The sequence below is a fragment of the Coprinopsis cinerea genome, assembly GCF_000182895.1.
Source record: "Coprinopsis cinerea okayama7#130 chromosome 1 map unlocalized cont3.1, whole genome shotgun sequence".
In the NCBI taxonomy this organism is placed as follows: domain Eukaryota; kingdom Fungi; phylum Basidiomycota; class Agaricomycetes; order Agaricales; family Psathyrellaceae; genus Coprinopsis; species Coprinopsis cinerea.
The window spans coordinates 656,800-680,806 of NW_003307544.1; the positions used below are offsets into that span (position 1 = coordinate 656,800).

The 24,007-nt window shown below is 52.8% G+C and overlaps 7 protein-coding genes and 1 non-coding gene across 8 annotated transcripts; 3 read left to right on the top strand and 5 right to left on the bottom strand.

The window, feature by feature from the left end:
• Positions 1-1,344: 1,344 nt before the first annotated feature.
• On the top strand, positions 1,345-5,136 carry CC1G_04335 (hypothetical protein; the record flags this gene model as incomplete). Its single annotated transcript, XM_001828312.2, has 1 exon — positions 1,345-5,136. The coding sequence occupies one exon, from the start codon at positions 1,345-1,347 to the stop codon at positions 4,651-4,653; it is 3,309 nt and encodes a 1,102-aa protein (XP_001828364.2). The 3' UTR covers positions 4,654-5,136.
• A 513-nt stretch (positions 5,137-5,649) lies between these two features.
• On the bottom strand, positions 5,650-5,734 carry CC1G_20005. Its single transcript has one exon. It is a non-coding gene; the product is annotated as a tRNA-Lys (tRNA).
• A 243-nt stretch (positions 5,735-5,977) lies between these two features.
• CC1G_04336 (hypothetical protein) lies at positions 5,978-6,890 on the bottom strand (the record flags this gene model as incomplete). The annotated part of the gene is made up of 5 exons (XM_001828313.1): positions 5,978-6,007; positions 6,070-6,287; positions 6,356-6,413; positions 6,482-6,633; positions 6,716-6,890. The coding sequence occupies 5 exons, from the start codon at positions 6,888-6,890 to the stop codon at positions 5,978-5,980; spliced, it is 633 nt and encodes a 210-aa protein (XP_001828365.1).
• A 1,640-nt stretch (positions 6,891-8,530) lies between these two features.
• Positions 8,531-9,539, bottom strand: CC1G_04337 (hypothetical protein; the record flags this gene model as incomplete). The annotated part of the gene is made up of 5 exons (XM_001828314.1): positions 8,531-8,560; positions 8,628-8,935; positions 8,994-9,051; positions 9,110-9,261; positions 9,314-9,539. 5 exons carry the CDS (start codon positions 9,537-9,539, stop codon positions 8,531-8,533), a joined length of 774 nt encoding a protein of 257 aa, XP_001828366.1.
• Positions 9,540-10,055: 516 nt separating this feature from the next.
• CC1G_13583 (hypothetical protein) lies at positions 10,056-11,315 on the bottom strand (the record flags this gene model as incomplete). The annotated part of the gene is made up of 1 exon (XM_002912009.1): positions 10,056-11,315. One exon carries the CDS (start codon positions 11,313-11,315, stop codon positions 10,056-10,058), a length of 1,260 nt encoding a protein of 419 aa, XP_002912055.1.
• A 555-nt stretch (positions 11,316-11,870) lies between these two features.
• CC1G_13584 (hypothetical protein) lies at positions 11,871-13,443 on the bottom strand. Its single transcript, XM_002912010.1, has 2 exons — positions 13,304-13,443; positions 11,871-13,236 (listed from the first exon to the last, which is right to left on the bottom strand). The coding sequence occupies exon 2, from the start codon at positions 12,965-12,967 to the stop codon at positions 11,966-11,968; it is 1,002 nt and encodes a 333-aa protein (XP_002912056.1). The 5' UTR covers positions 12,968-13,236; positions 13,304-13,443; the 3' UTR covers positions 11,871-11,965.
• Positions 13,444-16,675: 3,232 nt separating this feature from the next.
• On the top strand, positions 16,676-18,423 carry CC1G_04339 (hypothetical protein; the record flags this gene model as incomplete). The annotated part of the gene is made up of 6 exons (XM_001828316.2): positions 16,676-16,834; positions 17,069-17,147; positions 17,198-17,286; positions 17,360-17,568; positions 17,649-18,035; positions 18,174-18,423. The coding sequence occupies 6 exons, from the start codon at positions 16,676-16,678 to the stop codon at positions 18,226-18,228; spliced, it is 978 nt and encodes a 325-aa protein (XP_001828368.2). The 3' UTR covers positions 18,229-18,423.
• A 2,206-nt stretch (positions 18,424-20,629) lies between these two features.
• CC1G_04340 (hypothetical protein) lies at positions 20,630-24,004 on the top strand (the record flags this gene model as incomplete). The annotated part of the gene is made up of 6 exons (XM_001828317.2): positions 20,630-20,737; positions 21,335-21,346; positions 21,405-23,575; positions 23,635-23,742; positions 23,808-23,885; positions 23,944-24,004. 6 exons carry the CDS (start codon positions 20,630-20,632, stop codon positions 24,002-24,004), a joined length of 2,538 nt encoding a protein of 845 aa, XP_001828369.2.
• Between the last annotated feature and the right edge of the window lie 3 nt (positions 24,005-24,007).

Here is a 24,007-nt window from a genome sequence, read left to right on the forward strand (position 1 = left end):
ACTCTCGTTTTGATTTGACTGTGATTTGAAGAGCTGGTTAGGAGAGACGTAGAGACGACGAAGGATGTTCATTCTTTCCCCACACCGCGGCGCGACCCAACAACAACACCACCAACAGCAACAACAAGCCTTCTCGTCGTCCTCGTCGTCGTCGCCTATACCAAGCCCTGGCCCATCCTACATTATACCCTGCAGTCTCTCCCGTATACCCGAGGCATTAACAAAATCCCTCCCCGCTACACCATCCGAAGACTCCTCGTCTGACCCACGCAACCAACAGCTCCAACCCGGACAACAACAGCAGCGCCAAGGATCCCACTCGTCCCATTCCTCGTCCTCGTCCTCACGCGATACACCCGCCACACCCAACGATGCCGACTACTTTAGGGAATACGTAACGACGAGCGTCGTGCCCCCGCCTGAATTTGGGAGCCCGCGTCAACTGGTGCGGTTTGATACCGAGTGTGTGCTGATACCGCAATTGGGGAGCAAGTATTACAAGGAACTCGAAAAGTCGAGGTCGCGCTCCCGCTCGCGTTCACGTTCGAGATCGAGATCGAGGTCGAGGACGGGTCATGGAGATGCGAGCAGTGGAGACGATGAGGGGCTTAAAGAGCGGAAGGAGAAGAAGAGGCTTGTGATGCAGAATAGGAGTTATTCGTTGCCTTTGTGGAAGAGTCCGTCTAAGAAGGGTAGTGCGAGTGGGCAAGGAGGAGGAGGGGCGGGGTATGTGAGTAGCGGAGCTGAAGATGATGAGAGGAAGGAGAAGAGGGAGAGGGTTATAATTAATTTCAAGGTTCCTATTCCTACGTGAGTCTTCTATTTCTGTTATTCGTTGAATGTAGTTTCTGATTCTAATGACTATGCAGGTTCGAACGCGGACGTAAAGGATCGCGAGACCCGACACCGTCACCGCCCCTTTCCCCAATCCTGGTGAACCATAACAACCAGCCCCGTCTCGCGCTCGACACCCACAACGTCTCTGCGCGGGCTTCATCATCGTCGACGACGACAACCCCTACCGCTGGCTCCTCGCCCATCCCCGTTCCAGTACAATACAACAACCCGATTTACACCAACCCACACCCGTCGTATTATGCAACTGGAACCTCCCCACCGAGCTCGCCTGTCTTATCAACGTTTATGAACCTAAGCAGGACTTTATCCCACCGCCGAAACGATACGATAACCCAAGCTTCAGTTTCTCCTTCCGCGTCACCCGTGATACCCCCTTCGTCCTCTTCTCCCTCCTCCCCAAATCCACTTTTATCCTCCTCCCCTAACCCACTTCTATCCTCCTCCCCCAATGCAGTTTTATCCGCATCGCCAAATCCAGGATTGGGAATGCATTCACCCGACCTATCCTACCTCCAATCGGTGCCTCCGCCCGAAACCATCCCCCTCCGCCCGTGCTGTCCCAACTGCGAAGAAGTCACCAACTCGTACCTCCGTACTACGCTCTTGAACTACCCGCAACCCCCGGAGCATCGGGGGTCCAAGTGCCCGCCTGCGCCTTTGATTGGAGGGTCAGCGGGGGATGACAAGGACACGGAAAAAGAGAAGGGGAATAACGAGAAAGGAAAGGACAAGGAGAAACACCACTGCAAAACTGGCGAATGGTGCGAAAAGTGGAGTCGGGGCGCGACGAAACGCGTGATTCAGCAGAGGCGCCGGAGGAGTTCGAGTGTCTCTACTTTTACGGGTCTTACCATCTCCCCCAACACCACTTCCTCCTCGTCGCAAGGAACTCTAGGAGTGCAAACGAGCGGTGAGGGAGGGGCGATAAGTCCTACAGCGTTTGGTGTATCCCTAGAGGAGTGTGAAGCTGGAGGAGAGGAGATGTGGAGTCCGACGCTGGGTGTGCCGAGTCCTGTTACACCCACGTTGGCTGCTGTAGGCCAGCAAGCTAGTTTGGGTGCGGCTGCTAGTTTGTTGGGGAAGGATAAACCGTTACCGGATGTTAAGATTGATCAAGTTGATTCTCCTTCCCCTGAGACGAGCGCGAACCAGGTTGCTACGTCTTTTGAAACCGAGGGCGCTTCGCTCGACGCCGCTTCTTCAATGACTTCGGCCAACGCCAACGCCAACAACACCGCGCCAGACACGGAAGACTCGGAACTCGAAACTGATCTCGAGGCGTCGCCTTTGGTTGCCCCGCTCGTGCCTACCGCTATCGCGGTTGACGAGGTGGACAAGAAGATTCGGTTGCAGCGGAGCATGGAGCTGGGGTTGGTGCCCAAGGGTCTTCAAGGGAAGACTGGTGGTATGGTTTCGTCGGGCACCACTGCCACCGCCTCTGCGTCTTCATCTTCTACGACACCCCTCGAAGCTTCGTCCAGTGTGGAGAGTCTTTCGCAGTCCGAGGGTGAAAATCCTGCGGGAGGTCTCAAGCCCTCCCCCTCAACGACAACGACGACCACGGTCTTGGCGAGTTCGTCGAGGGATACACTTCAGCTTCCGCCCCGCGCTATGAACGCGCACGAGCGGGCGTCCAGTGGGGATTCGTCTCTCTCCTCTTCCTCCCTTTCCTCCCTCTCCGGTTCAGCGGCTTCAGGCTCGGGTTCAGGTTCAGAATCCGAATCGACGACCCTCCCTCCCTCGCTATCGCGTAGCAATCCGACGAGTGGGACTGTTACGCCTGTTCAGCCGCAGTTCCAGCAACAACAACAACAACAACGGGTATCGGCGCCTGGGTCGATCCGTTCGGTTCATTCGAGGGGGTCGACGAGGAGCTCACACGGACACGGTCAAAGTCCACCCGGCAGCATCACCCATGGGCACGCCTCAAGTCAAAATCAAAGCCCGCACGCCAGTCTACGCGGAAGTCCACGCGGCAGCCTCCGCGGCAGCCCACACGCCAGCGGGCGCTCCACCCCACTCAAAGGATGCCTGAAGAACGCGAGTGAGGGAGGTGGGAGGATTTTGAGTGATGCGGAGGTCGAGTTGAGGGAGGCGAGGAGGGCGTTGAGGCGGTTGAAGGCTGCGCAGCAGGGGCTTGGAGGTGGTTCTCGTCCTGAGGAGGAGGGGGATAGTGATTCTGATGATACTGGGAGTGGGAGTGGGGGTAGAAGTGGGAGTGGGGGTGGGAGGGGGAGTGGGAGTAAAACCAGGACAGGAGGGAGGAGTAGTGGAAGCGAGAGTGAACGGGAACGGGAAGGCAAAGGACGCATAGTACGGGGAGGACGGAAATTCGATATGAGCACTACTGGTTGCGACGAGGTGTTTGAAGTGGGAAGGAGGAAGAGGCATAGTTATCATGGGTTTACCGCCTCGTCTTCCTCTTCCTCTCCATCATCGTCATATCCTTCGACTGATGCGGCGAAATGGACGACGACGAGGCCTCCGGCGGTCCCGTTGGCCATAAATACACGCGCTGCGAATGATTTGGGACGGACGGGTACGATTTCGGTGCCTACGACGCCGACGAAGGGGCGTGGGAAGGGGTACGTCCCTACGAAGATTTTCACCTCCCATTCGTACGACGCGTACACCTCGCCTACTAGGCGCGCTGCTTCCGACGGCGACGCACCAACTCTTACGCGGCGGGGACTCATCAGGCGAGGTAGCGAAGCGGATGTTGATGACGACGAGGACGAGGACGAGTTGTTGTTCCCTCTACCTCGGAGTCCGGCTGCGACGCCTAGTCCTAAACCGAGTGGGAGTGGGCGTAATAGCAGGAGTGGGTCGGCGCGGTCGAGTCCGGTCCCGCCTGTGCCTGTTGTGATTGAGCAAGGGCCTATTGGTGGGAGTGGGGATGAAGGGCAGGGGGAGGAGAAGGAGGGGGAGGAGGGAGACAAGGGGAAAGGGAATGAGGAGGGAGGGGATGCTAGGGTTCCTTTCCCTGATGACTCGCCTCGGCCTCAAGATTCGCCCTCGACGGCGTCGGCAACGCCTACGGCACCAGTAGCAGAAGGATCTACGCCTTCAGCACCCGCAGCAACGACATCGTCAAACACCCTTCAACCACCACCCCTCACCGACTTCAAACGGACCCTCCACCCGAGCGGACATGGACGCCCTCCTTCAAGGCCGGGTTCGAGACCTGGTTCGTCGCATTCGAGGACGTTCTCGGATCCACTCGTCTCGCGGCATTTTATCAATAATGCGATCAACAACGCCTCTGCTTCTACCTCTTCTACGAGTCCTGCCAACGCGACGAGTAGTGGAACACCTGGTGCAGCAACCGCAAGTGCAGCAGCAACAGTCACGTCCGATGGATCCTTGCAAGTTTCAGACGGGAGCGGGCCGGGTAAGAGGGAGAGGAGGGCGAGTGGCGGTAGTATCGCGCTCGCCAGTGCGCGGTTGGAAGCGGAGGCCCTGCCTCCGTCGTTCACGGCTCCCTCGAGGCGGTCGCCGTTGTTACCGTTCCTCTCGCATTCGCCTTTGTTCTCTTCTTCCTCCTCTTCCTCTCATTCCCAATCCCATTCCCATGCTTCGCAATCGCCAGCGTCGCCGCCTTCGGCGTTTGCTCGTCGTGGACAGCATAGTGGACATGGAGGGTCTAAGAAGGATAAAGACCGAGATGGGGAGAGTGGTGGGAATGGAGGAGGGAAGAGGAAACCGAGTTTTTCGTTGAGGATGAAGGCGCTTAAGGGGGTTGGTGTGGATGTGCTCAAGGGTGTTAGTTCGATCGGTGGTGCGGCGAGGATGTGAGGGGAGTGGGGCCAGGAAGAGCAGGAGAACTAGTAAGAGGAAGGTGGATTCCCAAACACTAATTAACGACCCAACGACAACGACCCCGTTTAATGATTCAAGTTACGACTCTCGGGTTCGCCAGGACCCGAATTTAATGAATATATCTAATGACCCTGTTTATGATAGCTTTTTGGCTGCTTTATCTTTTCGTCTTCGTTTTTCATCTTCTTTATTCCGTCTTTGTCTTCCATCTTTTTTGTTTCCACATCGCCTTCTTTATTTTCTGTTGCTCGACTTGTTGTTTTGCTTATACGTTTTCGATTTTTAGTTAGTTAGTTACGACCACAGGATACCCTAATCTCTCTCTCGCCCTCTACTACTTACCACTTGTTCGATCTTCAATTATCTCCTTTATTTTCCACCACTCGTAAATACTAATGACGAAAGTTTCGACCTTCATTTACCTACACACGCAACACAATCCATCCATCCGTTCCGACTAACCACGTACGCGCTACAAACTACACACTACCTGTCCTTCAATCCTTACGTCTGCTTCTTCCTCTCTCTCTCTCGCTTTCTCTTCCTTTCTGCCTCTACCTCTGCTTCATTTTTTATCTCCTTCTATTTCCCTGCTAGTCTCGTCCCCCTACGTACAGTATGTATACCCCACAGGTTGTTACCTAGTATTTTTTTTCGTCATCTTCTACGATACGTTTAGTTCAGCACTGGCGCAATGCGTAATGTTTCCTGTTTTCTGTTTCCTGTTGTTTGTTGGTTTAATACATGATTCGAAAGGGTTTCTGGCTTCGATTCTAAGTCTGGGTTTAGGATATTGGGAGTAATTGAGGGGCTGAACTTGGGCGCCTTTGTATGGGCAAAAAAGGCGCCAGACCCGATGACCATGACGGGCGCCACCGTTCAATGAATGAATGGGTAAAAATTTGAAAAACACCAAACCGTGAACGCAATGAAGCGAAAAAAGTGCAAAGTTCAAAAAAGAAAAAGTAAAGTAGCCCACCGCGAGGGTCGAACTCGCAGCCTTCAGATCGCCTAGTCTTTAAGAGTCTGACGCTCTATCCGATTGAGCTAGGCGGGCGTTGTAACTGCATTTTCTTTCCTTTATATGGTCGCTTGACGGGAACTACGGGGAGCACGGTCGCGAACGCGGGCGCTTAAAGCCGGGGAAAGAGGAAACGAAAAGTTCGAGAATAGCAGGACAGTATCCGCCAAGGAAATCATTTAGATAGTGGTTGTTACATTCTGGTACATCGTAATCTGTCAGTAAATTCATAAAACTCGTTCATTTGGGACGTGGAAGAGCCGTTCAAGCGTTCGGCGCTTAGCACTCGTGGAAACCGAAGATAACGTCCTACAAGCAATCCTGTGAGTCTACCAGCCCAAAAAATCCCAAGAAATTGAACTAGAACGTACGGCAGAGTCAATAGCGCCATACCCAGTGCCCGTTCCAGAGACACGAACGTCGGTGTCAATTTCAAGGGTAACAGTCGATCCGTCACCGGCACCAGCGCCGCAAGGGGAGGTGCCGACGGACGAGTCGAATGTCTGTTGGGAGCTGAAGGATGTGCCTGGGTAAGGGACTGGACCGTTGTGGTTGACGCTTTGGGACTTGGTGGGTGTTACACCTGGGACTGTTTAAGGTGGGTGTGTCAGTGGGGTTAGAAGTGAGAAGGGGGAGAGAAGGGGAGAGAAAGCGTACAGGTGTAAGTGGAGACGACGTCCAAGGTGACTCCCGCGTCGAGTTGCTCGTATCCGCGCTGTAATGGGTGGGGGGTAAGCCGATGTTCACAGCGCACTCGGAGTATGACAGCAGACATAGACGTACAATGCTGCCCTCGGCGACACCAAACGACCACCCGGCAGGTACGAAGGCGGTGACGGTGATCTTGCAGTCCTTCTGGTTGTTGGCTGCGGAGATGCCAGGCCCAATCTCAGCAAAGAGCTCGGCAAAGACAGTGGTAAGTGCTCCGGCGCTAGCTGTAAATGGTGAGCAGAACGAGTCGGGATCGAATAGTCAGAGTTGGGAGCTCGTAATCGGTGCAGCGAACGCGATACGGACGAGAGATTTGGGTGAAGGTGCTGGAGCTGCTAGAGGAGCATCCAGTACCAGCTGCACTGGTGGACAAAATAGCGAAGCCTGCAGGAGGGATGGGAGAGCGAGCCTCAAGAGTGGGGAGGGCCACGGAGAGGAGGGCGAGTTGAGAGAGGACGATCAACGACTTGAAAGAGAACATTGATATTGTTGCTAGAGATGTTTGATTGCACAGAAACAGCTCGAATGGTTGTTGCCTTGACTTGCCTCCAGTTCGCAAGCCTTTTATACTCGAAATATACCGACACACAGGGACACGAACGTAACGAGTGACGGTATGGAATCGCCGTCATTATCTCTTCCTTGACCAAGGTGGACTTGGATTCACGTTCCGCAGTTAACTCTAGCCGTAGATCGTCAGCCTCTTTCCATCTTCGTCTTCATTCTTTCGGGTTTCACGGATGTGGCGACGCGGAGAAACACACTCGCAGGGCCAAAGTACGACACAAAACAAGTGACAGGACTCAACTATGACTTCTGCCCGGCACGGAGCTAATCAGCCCCTGGTACAGGCGCTTAATGGACGATCATTCATACCGCCACAATGATGATTTCACCAAGGTTCTCTTGTCTCGAACAGCGGCTGTTGATTACCGTCGCGGTCAGCTGGATACTCGGACGTACTACTTAGTCGATAAGAGCCGGGGCGAAATGGGTCGTTATTAATGGAACGCGTATGTCGGGATGAACTACGGGCCTTTTGCGCCGTTGAACAGACCTTGGGAGCCACGAGGAAAGGTCTAGAGGAAGTTCCCAGGGTAAACAACTGTGCGATTGAAGATAAAAACAAATACCACCAATACCTTGGTTTCTCACTTGATTTATACTGGTGCACTGCTCGCCATTCAACAAAACCGATAAGAAGTTTCGACTTTGCTTCTTCCTATATAGACAGTATCAATAGATGTACGTTACCTCGAGCTCACGCGAAGTCACCCGTGGACTATGAAACACTGTACCAAGGTCGCTTCTTGGGTTGCGAGGACATCGGAAAGTCGGGGGTTCTTGATTGTTCATCTGAAGCATTGTCTCTCTTTGTGCCGACAACAGACTTCGCAATTAATTTGTCCTAATCCTTCTCTCTCGTTCTTCACACTCATTGTACAGCAACCTCGACTCGAAACAAGGGAAGGAGCCATCCTCTCGGTTCAATCTTATCTGAGAGCGATAGGACGTCATGTGCGATCATGAGCTCGGATGGCACCTTTCCTGTTTGCGATAGCGCATGGCTGCTTTAGAAGGGCTGTAGGAGGGTACATGCCTGAAACTGGTCAGATGGGTAAAGCAGCACTCGGACCCAAATTGAGAAAGACCAGACAGGTATAACCCCATCAGTGAGCCACACGGAATCAAACCGACGCGAAGTCCAGAATGCGTAGAGAAACATCAGAAGGGCTTCCCAGCGTAGGTACATTCCTTGCGTTCATTCCAACGCAGGCCCAGATGATCATTCCTTCAGCGCCGGGCAGGCGCTTAAACTGCGATCATTGATGCCCTTAATCTTCTAAATTCCCAACAAATCCGTTCTTGCTGTGATTCTCTTCACCTCTGACGGATTATAGGCAAATGAGACAGCTTGATTAAAAGATCTAAATGCGATCTTGTCTTCCTGATGCGTTCCATGTGGATCATCGTGCCCAAGTTCCTGGGCGCTTAAGTACTGCAGTGGCGTTCTTCCTTAAATGGGAGTGCTCGAGTACCAAGAGCTACAGGTTCGTAGCTGAAAAGGGTATACAGACACAAGAGCTATTGATGTACAAGAAAAAAACGTTGTTGCCAGAGCTAGCATTGTCTGAAAACAAAGGTAAAAGTCTAGATCACGAGAAAGGAAGATCTTCTCAGTTCGTTTGTCGGACATTAATTTTAGGGAAGTACTTACCACCTTCGTTTTCATAATCCCACCAGTGATGATAGAGGGGAGGAAGTCAGCAAGTGATCGGCCACAACTATCGGAATAGCTTACGGAGTCCACCCCAGCAGAACCAGCCCCGGTTCCCGAACTGTCGGTAAATTGCGCACGGACATTCTCCTCGAACTCCACCGAAATGCTCCTATTGCCATCTCCACACGCAGAGAAGAGGATGGAGTCAAAGCTGCCTTGGAATAACGTGGCATCATTGTGTGTGGCAGGTCCGGGAAGGTAGAGGCTCCTTGACTGAATCAGTCCTGGTACGGGAGCGTTTTTAACTTTAGAAAGTCTGTTAGTATCATCCACAGATGAGAACATCGCAACTCAATCTCCTACAGTCGTAAGTTCCGTAGAGGGAGAGCGCCAGACCCCTTCCCAGAGTAGTAAATCCACGCTGAGGAAAGAAGTTAGAAATTAGATTTCTCTGCCGGGTGACGCGTTTGCGGACTCACAGTTTCCACTCTCGACAACCCAAACGACCAGCCTCGGGGAAGGACTGTGTTCAGCGTCATTTCACACGTCTTGAGCCGATCGTCAGCCGGAATTCCAGCCCCCGATTGAACTTTCATGTTGCTAAATCTAACGGTCAACGATGTCTTGTCGGCTACGGGGACTCCCGTGAGTAGTGCTATTGGGCCAAAATGCGAGCTACCTACGAGATAAGGCGAAGACTGTGTTGCTACTCGAGCATCCTGTACCCCTTGCACTGAATGCCATAGAGAATCCATCCGGTGCAGCGGCGGTTGAAATGTCGTCGTCAATAGCGGCGAGTCGTGCTGCAACCTGTTCCGTGCTCCACTCTTTGACTGGTGGGATGGAAAGAGCTTTGCAAAACAAGGCGAAGCCGAGGGTGGCGAGAGCAGTGGATGATAGGGCGACCATTTCTTGTCGTCTTGCAAGATTTTCAACTGCGCGCTTCTATAAATACTCTTGGAGTCCTTGAGAATTGCTGGGGAAGGCAGTGTTTGTAAGTTCACTGTTTCAACATTTCCTGTCACGTCGGGCTTCTCTAGCATCACGTTGTTCGGAAATCCTCATGGTGGGCGGGGGTTTGGAGGGAGAAGAAGTACTCCGTGTAATTCTGCATTATATTCTTATCACCGATTTTTTGAGTTTTAGATATAATAAGTGATCTCGTCCCAAGTTCTCACCCCTGCGCAATGGCATAGTCGAGCGCAGGGAACAAGGCACATTTGCACAAGACTGCGAACTTCTCGCCTAAGCTGACTTGATGATCTGTTTAACCGCCATGACGTCACACCGTAACAGGGCGCTTAATTGGAAAAAAGGTGAATTCAGATTGTGAGGAAGAGACACTTTAGAGAGAGAAGATATATTTACAAGAACGGGAGAGCCCGGCAAAGAGTAAAAGATAAATAAGCTTTAAAAGATTCAAAGCTATAGAACCACTTCTCCAGCAGCTTCTTTCAAAGAGTCAATGTCCTGCTCGGTGAGCCCTTGGCACTTTGATAGCACCAGTTTGGGGAGTTCCCATCCCGCTTCCTGCCTCGCCTTCAATACACTCTTCACGCGTTCCCTTGGGACAGTGGTGTAGAACTGAAGATCGTCTTCGAGTTCCTCCTCCTCTTCTGCAACCACCACATCATCCAGCGTGATGGTCTGAATGGTCGAAAACATTGGCTTCGCTGACTCCTCCGAGTCACTATGGCCCCCTTCTTTTTCATCCTTCCCCTTTTCGAGAATCTCCCGTAGTACCGGATCGCCGCCCAACTTATCGAAGAACTGGCTTGCAACGCCTGCGCCAAATTGAATGGCTGTCAGGGAGGCAAGTGAACCCAACCTCGTCCATTCATCCTCGCTCAGCGACTCCACGTCCACTTGCAGACTCCTGATGTCAAAGAGCGGCAATAAGGACAGGACGATTTGCCGGAAGTCCTCAGCGATCTCCATACGCTCGTCCCCTGCCTTTGCCCTCCCACACCGGCCCATCCTCCATGGTTGTCGTCCAGCCATGCGATCGTAGAAGTTCCAGTCGAACGTCATCGCCCTTCCCTGGCCGTCTGGGTCCTGCGCCCACCCAGTGAATGTGATGGGATGACATAGGCGGCGATGCATGTACATCTCCCGAGTTCTACCGCCGAAGACTGATATTGTGGCGGGCGCTATTTCTGCGAAAAGGCTGGCCAGGATCTGTGGGCGATCCGCGTAGAGGTATGTGCAGTGGAAGCGAGTGAGAGGTGGAGGTGATGTGGGTAGTACAAGGTTTCGCAGCAGCCCAAGGCATAATTCCGCAGGGCCCCGGTACATGAAATCCTCGAGGTTGTCCAGGACGATTCCAACTGCTCTCCCTTGGTCTTCTTCCCAGTCATAAAGGGCCGAATCCCCTTCGTCAAGTGTGAGCTCGAAGCACTGGAGCAGCGGCAAGTCTTGTAGGGTATCCAAGATTATTTCCAAATCGGAAGGGTTGCCAGGTACATCGGGGAGGGATAATTTCAAAGTCTTGAGGGCGCAATTAAAAGGAGCGGAAATCCAGGAGGGGATGCATTGTCGGATTTCGAGGTGGTGAAGGCGTGGCGCACCACCTTCCAGGATGCCATCACAGAGAGTGGGTGCTGGCTCTTCCTCGCCGTCGGCGTTATACCTGACGTGGATTTGTAGACCATCCCGGAGGTCCCGCCCGATCTGCAGCTTCTCCATGAGGGGCCATCCCTCTACTATTTCTTCACCGGAGTCGTCTGTCTCATCGTTGAGCAAGGCACCGAGAAAATAGGCGTCGGTTAGGCAGGAACTTTCTGTTGTCAACCACCGGGGCTTTCCCAATAGTCGCCGTAGCCATAGAGCTTTGTCAGGTCAAGGAAAATCTTGACGAGAAGCTCCACGGGGAGGTTGGCTGCTGGGACGTCTTTGTTGGGGAGGTGACCACTGTAGCGAACGACGTGGCTCTGTGAGGAAGTGGGTGGGGAAGACTGGTGGGAGTCGACTTGGGTGAGAGAGGCTGGTTTCTCCGGCGGGTACCTAGGGTCTGGTCAATTGCGAATGCTCTGCCAGCAGCCAAAGGGATTTTACGAGCAGACAGAAATTCAGTGGATGTGGTGGGGAGGAGGTCCAGTTACTCACGTCGTTTTAAACAGACAGCCGTGGTCCAAGGGTGGCACAATTGTCTGGTTGAACAATGCGATGAACGAGCGCTAAGACCACCCGAATTTCCCGTCTCCGTCTGATGGTCCAGCACATGGCAACATAACCGGAAGAGAAAGAATAAAATAGCTCGTAATTGTTCGTAAAACAGTGTTAATAACAAGTCCCATGCAGCGTTAATTTACTAGTCCGTCCGTTCATCGATCGATCTACAAGTCTGGATCCACGACTTCCCTGTCCCGAATTTTGGGTCTCGACACTCTGTACTGGATGAGCTGGACAATCGCAAGTGTCGCCGACAGCACAAATGTCACCATCGAAAGGATAACGGGTATCTGCAAGATACCGCCCTGACTCGTAAAAATAGCCGCTCCAAGTTTCTCTCCTTTCTTCCAGTCCTTGCCGAACCCCACGTGTTCAGGTCGATTCCTCAGGTGTCGATGCGTATGTGGTTCATAGTCGGTATGAACGACGATCATCCCGATGAACCCTGCACCCCATAGGAACGCGGTGAACCACGCCAGGAACGTCGCGAACAATAGGATCGGACGCTTGGACCAACTAGATCGACTTTTCTTGATGTGTTTCCGACGTTGTTTTAGCTCGTGCAATTTGCGTTCCAGTGCGATGGCGCCGGTGATGAGCATGAACGGGAAGGAGAGCGCCGCCGCGGCGATCGCGGCTGAGTTGACGCTGTGCTTGCGAACGTCTGGTCGGGAGAGGAGTCGAATACCTCCGTAAAAGAGGTAGAGAACTGAAGAGGCGAACACGGAGGCAGAGAGGAAGAACACGGGGTAGTCGTAGATGCTGATGGATTCGGCATCGATTGGCTCTTGTTTCGGCTGGTGGAACTCGTAGAGGGACATCCGCGAGTTTGTCGAACCCGCTATGCTCATCGTCCGTTCCGAGTTGCGGAAGGAGGCGTTCGGAGGTGCCAGACCTCGTAGATGACCGAGGTCCTGGTATTGTTCAGTTTTGGGTGGACGTGGGCGCGGGATCACTACGGGTTCGTGGCTGATCGATCCCCTGTGCTCGCTCATGGAGGGGTCATAGGGGTTTGCGATGAAGGTCGGAGAGAGGCCGAAGTCGCGTGTAGTCGATGTACTGGGATCTCGAGAGATGGTTGGCGTACTGGGCGCAGACTCTGCGTATCCATCTGGATCGTGCTGCTGGACGGCGCTGAAGCCTTCAGGTTGCGCGTACGTGGTCATGGTTGAAAAGGATGAGCTGATTGCGGAAGGAAGCGAGGGCTGGGAAGAGAAGCCCGAAAGTTTGTGTGTGGTGGAGTAGCTCGGGGCTAAATGGCCTTGCTTGAGCCCCAAAGATTTCGGAGCGAGCTTATGTGGTTGCGAGAGGCGAGGCCGGGAAGCTGGTTATGTATCGCACTGCCTTCATCCAAATGTTTGCCGGGGTAAACACTGTTTACACAGGAACCTTTGGAAAGGCGCTGTGACGCTGGCAACGAGGGAAAAGGCCAAGCCTAGAAAGACAACGCGTGGATCAGTTTGACAGGAATGGACACACAGATGAATCAAGGGGGTACGTACGTTGAAGGAATCGTGACAATCGTGATTATGACGCGGTTTGCTTGCTTGTGCAAACCGTCGTTTTCCAGCAGGATAATCCCAGATAGGATTTCTGTCACAGAGATTAAAAACCTCTACACGTAGCTGTAGAAGCACTTCGGTTCCCAAAGAGGCACCCGGAGCGCCAAGGTTATCGAGGCGAGGGGTTCCTTCAGGGTCGCCCACAGATTATCGCTGAGATCGGGTTGTTGTCGCGCTCAGATGGAGCGCTCATAAAGATGTCATCTCCCATGGAGCACGTTTCTATTCATGGGTGTCGTGATGTGTTTGGGACACCTCAACCCTTGTCCCTCCCGATTTCGTTGCTAATGATCGCCATACCCGGGATAATTCTGCAGAAACGAGGAACAATGCTGCGAGGATTGAGGTGAAGGACAACTTGAGCCGACGCCAACCACTGCTTTGTTCCTTTGTTTGCGTTTGCTTTGAACGAAAGCCGTTGGGCTGTGCCGACTCGGATAGGTTAGCCGCCCTCACCCAGACAGGAAGAAGATCGAGTGACAGGACTGTTCCTTCCAGAAAGCTTGCCACAAGCAGCTGCTGGAATAAGAGAATGACTGCCATAGTACAAGAAGGCCTACCCCCTGACCGGGAGTAAGGCCATGGACCTCCGAAGCCGCGATGCATTGGAAATTGCGGTGTTCGATGAAGTACTCCGTCCGCAGTTCTGGACTGCATGAGGCCAACGTGGGCGCGGGACAGTAAAAAGCGGTGAGCCCCAGTGGACCACGTTTAAGGCTGTATAGACCCATGGGAAAGCGCGACCTTAATGGTGGGTCTCGCAGCCTGGACATCGCCAACTTTCCTCGAACAGGGGCCTCTCCGACCTCCACTGCACAGCCCCGACACGAAGGTCCTCAAGCCCAGTCAATGTTACTGAGAAGGGGAGGGAGTAGCATTAGATCTCAGACGGGACTAGTGACTGACCTTACAGATAACCAATATAGACATTGATACGACAACGATTATCATCGCTTCGACTCGGAAATCTACATCGGCGATGTTAGTCGAGCGAACACGCCTCGAGGTATGCAAACGACACCAAGTGACAAGGCGAGAGGATGTATTCGTGGACTCAGCGAGCGGCGGAAGCGCTGTGATCATAATTTCCAGTCAGTGTTGTTCCCTCGAAGTTACTCCTCGGAGCAGGGGAAGTAAAGACTTGGACCTACACAGTGCTATCTTCACATGGTCTCCCATTGTCGCAGAAGTAGCAATCTTACTGTCCAACGACAGGTGGCGTAGCACAGAAATAGCGATGGCCGGTTCAGGACTGTAAGTGCCACAGAGTGGTTGAGCTCTTTCAGCCGACGAAGGAGTCGGAGAGGGTCCGGAGTTGAGCGTTGAGGTTGAAGAAATACACAGCGACACAGGGTGAGAGCTTTGAGATCCAACAGGTGGATATGAGCCACAAATGCAAACCGACTTTTGTGCCCACAGAGTCGCCAGTAGAGTCCTCGTGACTACAAGGGTTCGACATCGTTTGGCCAATTGTGGGCTTTGCACTGTCCATGGTAGATACGCCTGTCGTCGGGGCCACTACACATACAGAGGTCGTGTAAGAATATCGAGACATTTGTGATCGCCGCCTGAAGAAAAATTCCAAAGTCAGAGCGAAGCCAAAGGTTGCGGTCGGAGAGAGGCCAAAGCTTTGTCCATGTTTGCCGAGGGCTTCTCACTGAAGTCCGACCAACGCGGCCTCGCATTCAGGGCGATAGACTCTTGCAAGACAGAGGACGGACGGATTTACGTATACGACAGAAATATAAGAAGTCTACTAAAGTAGAAGACTTTCCGAATCACTTGAGCTTGACCCATGCAGAATCACTATGACCTAATTCCCTGAGGACCCTTCAAATTTGAAAACTTGGGTGCCAATTGATCAGCAGCGGTTACGGACTCTTCTCGAAACCAGCAACTCACACAGCGTGTCCTCATCTTGGACTCCATATTCCTTCAGAGACTTGTCATCATCACCCAAGTCAACACCCTGCGTACGATTGACAACGCTCCACCGCGCATCCACCGCGCCCGTCTTCTCACTGACGCGCTTCTTGAGCAAGGCGACAGTATCGTCGTCGCCCACCCGCAACGGTCCACTCGTAGCCTCTGTCTTGAAGAAGATAGTATACTTGTCTACTGGATCAACGATGAGCAAATTTCGGCCTGTCGTCGATTGGGTAGTGCCCGTGAGCTGTTCGGTCGATCCATCCCAGCGGAGCTGGATTTCGTCCACCTTGGGGGCAGCGTGGCCTTGGCCGACAGAGTTGAGGAGATCGGACCAATGCGATTAAACGAGCCCCTTGAGCTCCCGCAGATCGACTGAGTCCTCGACTTGTATCTCTACCCAGCGGTCGACATCTGGGGGGAGGTCGGATTTCCGCCCAGCTGGGAATTGCGGAATTTGGAAACGGATGGTGACCATTATATCGATGTTGTGGTAGTTGTGAAAGCGAGGAGGAAAGAAAGAGTATGTGCTTCAAGGAAACTGTCGGAGAACGAAGAGAAGGTTCTCCGATGGGAATGGAGAAAGAGAAGTGAATGAAAGATGGAAGAGAGATAGTGCCCCGCCTTACCTACGACCTTGCCTCCAGAGTGCTTCCAAAGTCGCAAATTTTCCATCAGCGTATCATTTTGAGATTGGATTCAAGCCTCTCTTCGAGAGCCTCCTGTTTAGCGCTGCCCTTCCTGTTCGAAACAGCGTGAGTGAATTTACAGCAAGCCACGTTCCTCGCTCATCACGGGCTCGTGCGCAGAGGAACTGGTCTAAAGACAAATGTACGGGTCCAGCTTGAGTGTTGTGCCACAACACTGACTGCATTAGCCCTTGTCTCGACTCAAGGCCTATGTCGATTCCGATTTCTTGCAGTCTGTGCCTGTAGAGCACGCGAGTTGTGGAAGTACGTGTGTATGTTGTAGTATTCATTAACACCGCACGTAGATTCTAGCCATCTTGAAGCTGAACACCTGGCGTTAATAAGTCAGCCCGCAACTATGCCTGTGGCATGCACAGACTGTATACTTGAATGCAAAGTCCTAGTAAGAGCCAATCCCGTCCGCGGTGGGGGGATTATCCAGAGCCAAGGAGAGAGAGCATGCTTTATCGGCGTCTCTCCAGAATACGAAAAGAAAAGACCGTCGATCTTCGACGATCCCCCAGTTGCGACTTTGCCTATGTTTGGCAAAAGCTTCCCAAAGTCCGAACAACACGGCCTCGCGACATTCAGTACGGGCCATTAACGAGGTCCTGATCTCCTTGGTCGTCTACCCCGTCCACGTACAAAGCCCCCAAGCTCCAAATCCCAATAACTTCCTCAACTGAGAAATACCAAGATGGATTTGGGCTCAAACTTCTCAGCCAAACTTGAGCCCTTTTTGTTGATGGCTAAATCAGCAAAAGGTGCAGCTGCTGCAAAGCTCGTCCAAGACGCCACTTCTGCGCCTGGAGTCTTCGTTTTTGGGGAGTTGTTGGATTTGAATAATATCCAAGAGGTGTGTGGATTGGTGTTTTGTTTTGAAAAGAGAGCAATAGCTGATTGGATTGTGCTTGTCTTGGTGCTCTCAATTCCTTGACGAATCGGTTGCGAATCGTTCTTAATTCTTGAACATCTTGCGCCTTGGATCGTTGAAATCGATACGATAACGGTTCTGTGACCTTTGAACGAACCTCTGTTTACGATACTTAAACGTATGCCGCGCTGTTGAACCCCGGTGGCACCGATACAGTTGGCAAAGAGCGAGCAGCACGCCAAGTTCTACTCCCTGCTCCAGCTCTTCGCGTACAAGACCTACCAGGACTACCTTCGTACGTCTGACTCTCGAAATGCGCACCCAATCCTCACGTCCCACGTACAGAGCACAAGGACTCGCTCCCCCCTCTCAACCCCGCCCAAATCACCAAACTCAAGCACCTCTCCATCGTCTCGTTGGCTTCTGAGCGCAGGGTGCGTTTCATCCCGTCTCACCGTTAAGCGACAAGGAGAGAAGAACTTCATAATGACTGAATGCACGGTTTAGATCCTTCCTTACGCCGATCTTTTGAAAGCTTTGGACGTCACCACCGTCCGCGAACTCGAAGACTTGATCATCGATGCCATCTATCTCGACATCTTGCAAGGCAAACTCGACCAGAAGCATGAGCAGCTCGAGGTTGAGTATACCATGGGACGGGACGTCAACGTCGAGGAAGGAGGGCTGGAAGCCATCTTGAACGCTTTGCAAACCTGGTGCGTCGTCTCCTCTTCCACTATCTGGATGCAGATATTCTGACATCCGAAATCCGACTCTTGGGTTTGCTTTCATCTAGGGCTACTACTACCTCCTCCGTCCTCTCCACCCTCGACACCAAACTCCAAGCTCTCTCCAACCAAGCCCAGCAGCGCCAACGCGCCCAACAAGAATACGACGCGGAACTCCAAGCTACCCTGCGCGACGTCTCCGAGAAGCACGGGCACAAAGACCGCGAAGGAGGTGGAGGAGGGGGCTACGGCTCCGGTTTCGGTAAAGGCGTGCGCAAGATGTTCGATCGGGATAGGGAGAACAGGGATCGGGAGGCGTATGAGGGTGGGGGTGGGGCGTTTAGTGGACAGGGGAGGACGCTGGGAGGTGCTGGGCCTAGTGGAGGTGGAATGGGAATGGATATCGATGATCCACCTGTTGATAAGGAGAACGTTCGAGGTGGGAAGAATAGAAAGTGAGTACTACTTAATGAGATGAGCGGTGTACTGTGGTGTGGTGTGGTGGGGAGGCGTGCGGTTGCGTGGGGGTGTTGGGTATGATTTTAACTGATTCTGTTTTTCTCTCTTTTGGGTTTGGGATTGGCCGGTTGTAGGGCCTCGCAAGAATCGATGTCGTCCAAGCCTTCGAGGAAGCGCAACAAGTTCTGAACTCCGATGTCGACCATGTCTCCCCCTCGAACGCCATCCATCGTTTGTGCAATACCGCCAACGCGGTTGTATTTTTATCTCTGTCTTCCACCATTATCCCCTGTAAAACTCTGTAGACTTGTCCAGCAATGACACACGGGTGTCTGATCACTCTTTTTTGACCCATGGGTTTCTGCCCGGTGGGTCTGGCTTCCAGCTTGCCCCTGCCACTATTTGCGCTTAGAGGGGGCTAACAGGTATTTTCGTTTTGCGTTCTCTCCAGGTTCTCGAGGGAGTCGCTGTCGCTTCTAGGGGATGGCCTCTGGCCTCTGTCAGCTGCGCGAACCTATTCTGACACCTTTTTGGTGCATGGAACCTTTGGCGAAGGCCCTGGACCAAGGGGAAGGTGCGCCCGACAATCTTCTCTCCAGTTGGGACTTCGCATTCTTCGACAGCCTCTATTGCTGCAGCTCCCAAGCCCCCTCAGTGGTCTCTCAATTCAGTTTCTTTCTGCTTCTTCTCAACTTCTCAATCTTTCTTCGACTTCGATAAACATTTCCACCCAATGACGAATGTTTGTCGTCCGACATTTGCGGTGTTGGGTGGAGGTGTTCGAACGTTCTTTTCTGTGGTTCCTAACTATGTGCGACTGCTAATATGGACATTGGTTCCAGGAGACCCTCAGGCATCCAGCTTCTGAATTCCCCACTACCAGTGGGACCAGGCTTCGGTCCTTCGTCCATGTCGTTTACTTTCCTCTTTGATCTGCGTCGCCTATTCCGAAGCCAACTTGAATTTGGGGGTATAGAGAGGAAGCTGAGGGGCGAGTCATGATCGCGTGGTTGTATGGTCGGATGACCGTCCAGACGTCCATGAGTGGATGCAGATCAGGGATTCGGAAAGCTTAAACTTGACGAGAATATCGACTTTGGGTTTTGGCTTATGCTTTTGGGGGTGCGATTGCCGGCTGCATACTCGTAGTGTTCTCAGGACGGTCGTATGGATATTATGAGCTAGGCGCCCGTAGATGTACTCCTAAGCTTTTGCGATCTTTGATGGTTGTCATCGTTGAGACGTTGAGCGCTGGTGTTCAGGCAGTCAATCAAATGTCGAGTGTAGTACATCGATGTACCGCGGGATACCTGTCGACAACTGCACGGCATCCTCTGCTCGATGATAGATGTCGGAATTCCAGCGGCTTTCAAACAGCATGACAACATCGATGCGGACAGTTCACTCAGGACCGTAGTGGACTCGCCCTTCTACTATTAGGTCAAGGTCCACTATAGACATGCTCGCCCTGCTTATTTTCGTCACTCTGCTTTTCTGGATGGGCTGAATTTAAAAGTGGTACATATGTCGCTCCAATGTTATGTTTCTTTGGAGATCCCATTCTGGACTAGTGTGGAAGGGAAGATCTGTGGCAGGGTTGTGGTGGATCTAAGAATAAGTAGTAGTCTCCGCTTCAGTGGGACGAGTAAGTCCGTGAGTGGGGAGATGGAATGTATATGCGGCAGAAATATTTGTTCTATTGGGTGGGGGAAAGTGGGACAGGGAAGCTGATATCTGGGTTAAAGAAGAGAGGATAGAGGAAACTAAATAAGTAGACAGAGTCGTACATCTCCAGATCTTCTGCGCCGTACACAGTACCACCCAGCATGCCATACGGTGTGCCATAGTCAAGTCTCAATTGGTGGGGAACGAAAGAAGCAAACTCGGGATCTGCGGTTTAGCGAAGGTACTTGCCGCGATTGTGGATTTGGATTCGAACTTGGACTTGGGATCTTCCCTGATGATGATTCCGGAATTGAAGTGGAATTGAGGGTGATGTAAGTAATAAGCCCAACAAGTATCGCGATGCAAGTATGGGGTTTACTTGGACTAGGGGTGCGTGTGGTGCGGGGGTAAGTGGTATGGAGATACTTGTAAGTGGGCCCACCCTAACCCACTTTTTGGCGCTCGGTGAGGTGGATTTGATAAAGTAGAGTCATCGTGGCAGCGTAGACGTCGTCCATTGGCTGGGTTGGGTCAGGATGGTCCGGTGAGATAGCCCAGAGATAGAGGTTGGGTTGTTATGTGATGAATTGGAACTTGGCGAGCTCCGTCAGGTGTGACGGAGCCTACGGTGTCTTCAGATAAGGTGCCGCCGAGCCGCCTAGAGGAGGCTATAGTAGTGCCTTTAGATGTTACTTATGAAAGTAGCGTGGAGTCTCGTGGAGGTCGAAACGGCACCGAGAGCCATATAAGCTCAGAAGTAATGGACGGCCCCTAATAGCACCGTATGTGGTTCGTGCGCACTGCGAGGGAGCGAGCGTCAATCTCCTGATAGCCCAGGACAGTCCACAGGTCACAGTACTGAATTGAAGGTAATCAGGAGAACCGGTCAATGTATCAAGTCAGTAACCAACGAACCCATCATGACATGGACAAGAAGAACTCAGCGAAATCAGAGAAAGCCATACACATCTTTTGGGGTGTCACTCCCCGATGTGGCTTGAACGGCGGTCTTTGGGCATCTCCCCCGTCATGGGTACGGTCGAAATGAGCGAGGTATCTTCGCACGGGCGAGTTATTTATTTCGAAGCCGAGTCAATTGGTGGGGAGCTTCCTTCCAGTGGTGAATTGGCAGGGAAGAAAGGAAGATTGACAGTGGGTCGGGGATGGAGTTCTCGAGATAGCCGCTGAAAGTCCTGTGTTTGTAGACTGGCTAGAGCAGAGGTATCAGGGGCTCGACTTGGCTCGGTGGATATTTTGATCAAGAAGACAATTGAGAAGACACAGAATTAGCGTTTTGTTGAGTCCCCATGGTGGTGGGTTTATATTTGTTGGGAGAGATTAGTGTTCTGGTTTAGGAAGGAACATGTGATGACAAGGTCGAGGGCGGGAGGGTCAGCTGGACCAACTCCGCTCCCAGGCCAAACCCAATACATCTCACCCGCTCGATTCTAAACTCTCACCTTCCTCATCCCATAGACTTGCTTCGAACACCGTCTTTCTTTCAAAACATAGACCCTACACTGTTTCTTTCACGACATCCAACCAAAAATCAACCAATTCACTAGATCCGGTCAGCCATGGTCTAAATCTCCACCTTTTTGCCCGTCTATTGACACCCATTTTTGCCTAGGTTCGCCCTCTGGTACGCGCGATCGACGACAGAAAGGACGATCGTCCTGAGACAAGTGCTAGATTTGTAGAACGTTACGCCCAAAGGTTCCCAGTCGCCCTGGTTCCTACGACCTGAACATCCAACAAAGTCAAAACCCATCGCTTCCACCCTGGCGACTCTCGACAACGACTTTGAGGAGGTTTATCCTCACTTTGGAACCTACTCTGGACGTCTGTCCCATCAGCTCCAGCCCTCGGACGACGACGACCGAAGGAGTAGGTTCCAAAGCTCGTCCTTGACCGAAAATGGCATTCGAGAAAGGGCTGCAAGCCAACCGCCCCGATCCTCAGAGCAGGGTTATCTCTCTTCCCCGTCCACCCAGAGCTTCATACCATCAAGCTTAGGGGGAGCCGGTGGTTGGGGCAGCTCGCGCATCGTAGGAAGCAACACCAGTCGCGGTCAACCAGTCCCCATCCGAAGCCCTCAAACCCAGTTCGGCTCGATGATGCGCGAACGCGCTTTCCCATCCACCTTTGAAGACGACGAATCAGAAGGCTTATCCGACACATACGACGAGCGCTACGTCCCGCCCTCGCTTTCTAGAGGGCGTTCGTATGGGCAAGACATCAGCCGCAGCAGATCCCACTCGTTGGCGACTACGCGTCCTGGCCTTACCGTCGGCAGCCCATACAACGGATCGTCAGCCATGCAGAGCTGGAACGAGTCGTACCTCACCAACTCGAATCCTCTCAACATCCCTGGAAACCGAGCGTATGACATTCCACCATCTGGTACAAGCCGGTATGGTTCCCTTGGAGCTTTGGCTAGATCTCCATCCAATGACTATTCTTCGCCAACCCGCACATCACTTGTGGGGAATGGCATCTCTAGACATCAACAGCCGGATGTGTCGAATATGAGCCCCTTCCGTAGAGACGTGGCTCAGATCCTGCTTGACGATGGGCCCTTCCGCGAGCTCTGGGCAGGGATGAACCCACCTCGCGATGAGAGCGGTGGAGGTGGAGGTAGTGGAACTACCAGTCGACGCCACAGTGTTAGCGTCGTGCAACCTAGGAGAGGGAACATCGTTGGATTCAACGCCCCCGGATCTGACTCCCCCGAAGACTTGACCGCGACTCGTCCGACCTTTGGTTCTGGATTCGGACGAAGCGGTTTGATGCTCGATGACGATGATTTGGCCAGTGATCTTGGTATGCTCAACATTAACGCCAAAGAACCCCCGAGCTCTTCCTCCCATCATCCTCCCAGCCAGCCCTCCTCGCTGCCCATCTACGCCCCGCTCTCCCGAAGCCCAGTCTCAAAGGAACTGTTCCAGCCCATTATCAACATCCCCACAGGATCGTACACTGCTTCCCGCCAAATCGGAACACCCAGCGATGGAGGATTGTCGGCTGGAGGTAACGGCAACCAGAGCCCAACGCTGTCCAGCAACTTCTTTGATCGCGGCGATTCGCAATACTTCACGAGTACCAAGACTTCCACTTCGCGCGCCCAGCAGCAGGCTCAAAACCAGTCTGAGCAGCTTACCGCGCGTTACGTTCCTGGACAGGGTATCCAGTACGTTTCGACCCAGCAGACGAGTATCTCTTCCGGCGTCAACCCGGGCCATATCAATACCAACCTAGGACATGGTGGTAGTTCGCAGTATGTCCGCGCTCGTGCGCCTTCGTACTCTAGCCAAGCGAACATCTCGTCTCCCATTTCACCCACCGGCACCAGGCAGCTCATCAACCCGCAACAGCAGCCCTTCTACCCTCAACAAATACAACGCCGCTCCTCCAACGCACACGACACCCACCACCCCACGGGTGGCCAACAACAATCTCAACAACAACAGCCCAGTAACATCAACGAACTGGGCAAAGGTGTTCCTTTGCACGCCATCCCCGCTTCCTGCCCTCTCTACATCGTCGAGTTCAAAGCCGGGCGCACGGACCTCTTTTACACGATGGACCACTCGCAGGACATCCATGTGGGCGACCTTGTGATCGTCGAAGCGGACCGGGGGAAGGACTTGGGCAAGGTGGTGAACGATACGATTACGCTGGCGGAGGTTGAGGCGTTCCAGAAGCAGCAGGCGGAGCGGAATGCGGCTGCTGCGGGGAGTGGGTTTGGCCCGGATGGGCAGCCTGTTAGTCCTGGTGGGGCTGGTGGTGGGGGTCCCGGCGGAGGAGGGTCGTCGAAGAAGGAGATCAATCCCAAGTTGATTTATGGGAAGGCGGGGCCGCAGGATACGCAGTGAGTTTCTTGGTTCTTTCTTTTGTGGAGGATGGGATCTGATGGAGGTTTTTGCTTAGGTCTCTTGCGAATAAGACTCAGGATGAGCAGAAGGCTCTTCAACTTTGCCAGAGCAAAGTTCGGGCGAAGAAGTTGCCTATGGAGGTCATCGATGCGGAGTACCAATGGTATGCGCTCCATCACTCTCTCCGTATCGTGGATGGGCGTCTGATGTTTTACCCTCGCTCTTTAGGGATCGCCGAAAATTGACGTTCTATTTTATTGCTGAGAAGCGGATTGACTTTAGGGAGCTTGTGAGGGAGTTGTTCAGGTTCGTTTTCTTCCTTTAGACCCGTGGAAGGAACCGTCTGACTGTTTTATTTGGGTAGGTTGTACAAGACTAGGATATGGATGGCCTCGCTGCAGGGACCTGCAGGATATGACCAGTGATCG

Coding starts and splice junctions, on each gene's coding strand:
- CC1G_13584 (XM_002912010.1), bottom strand. CDS start 12,967: ATGACCACGTACGCGCAACCTGAAGGCTTCAGCGCCGTCCAGCAGCAC.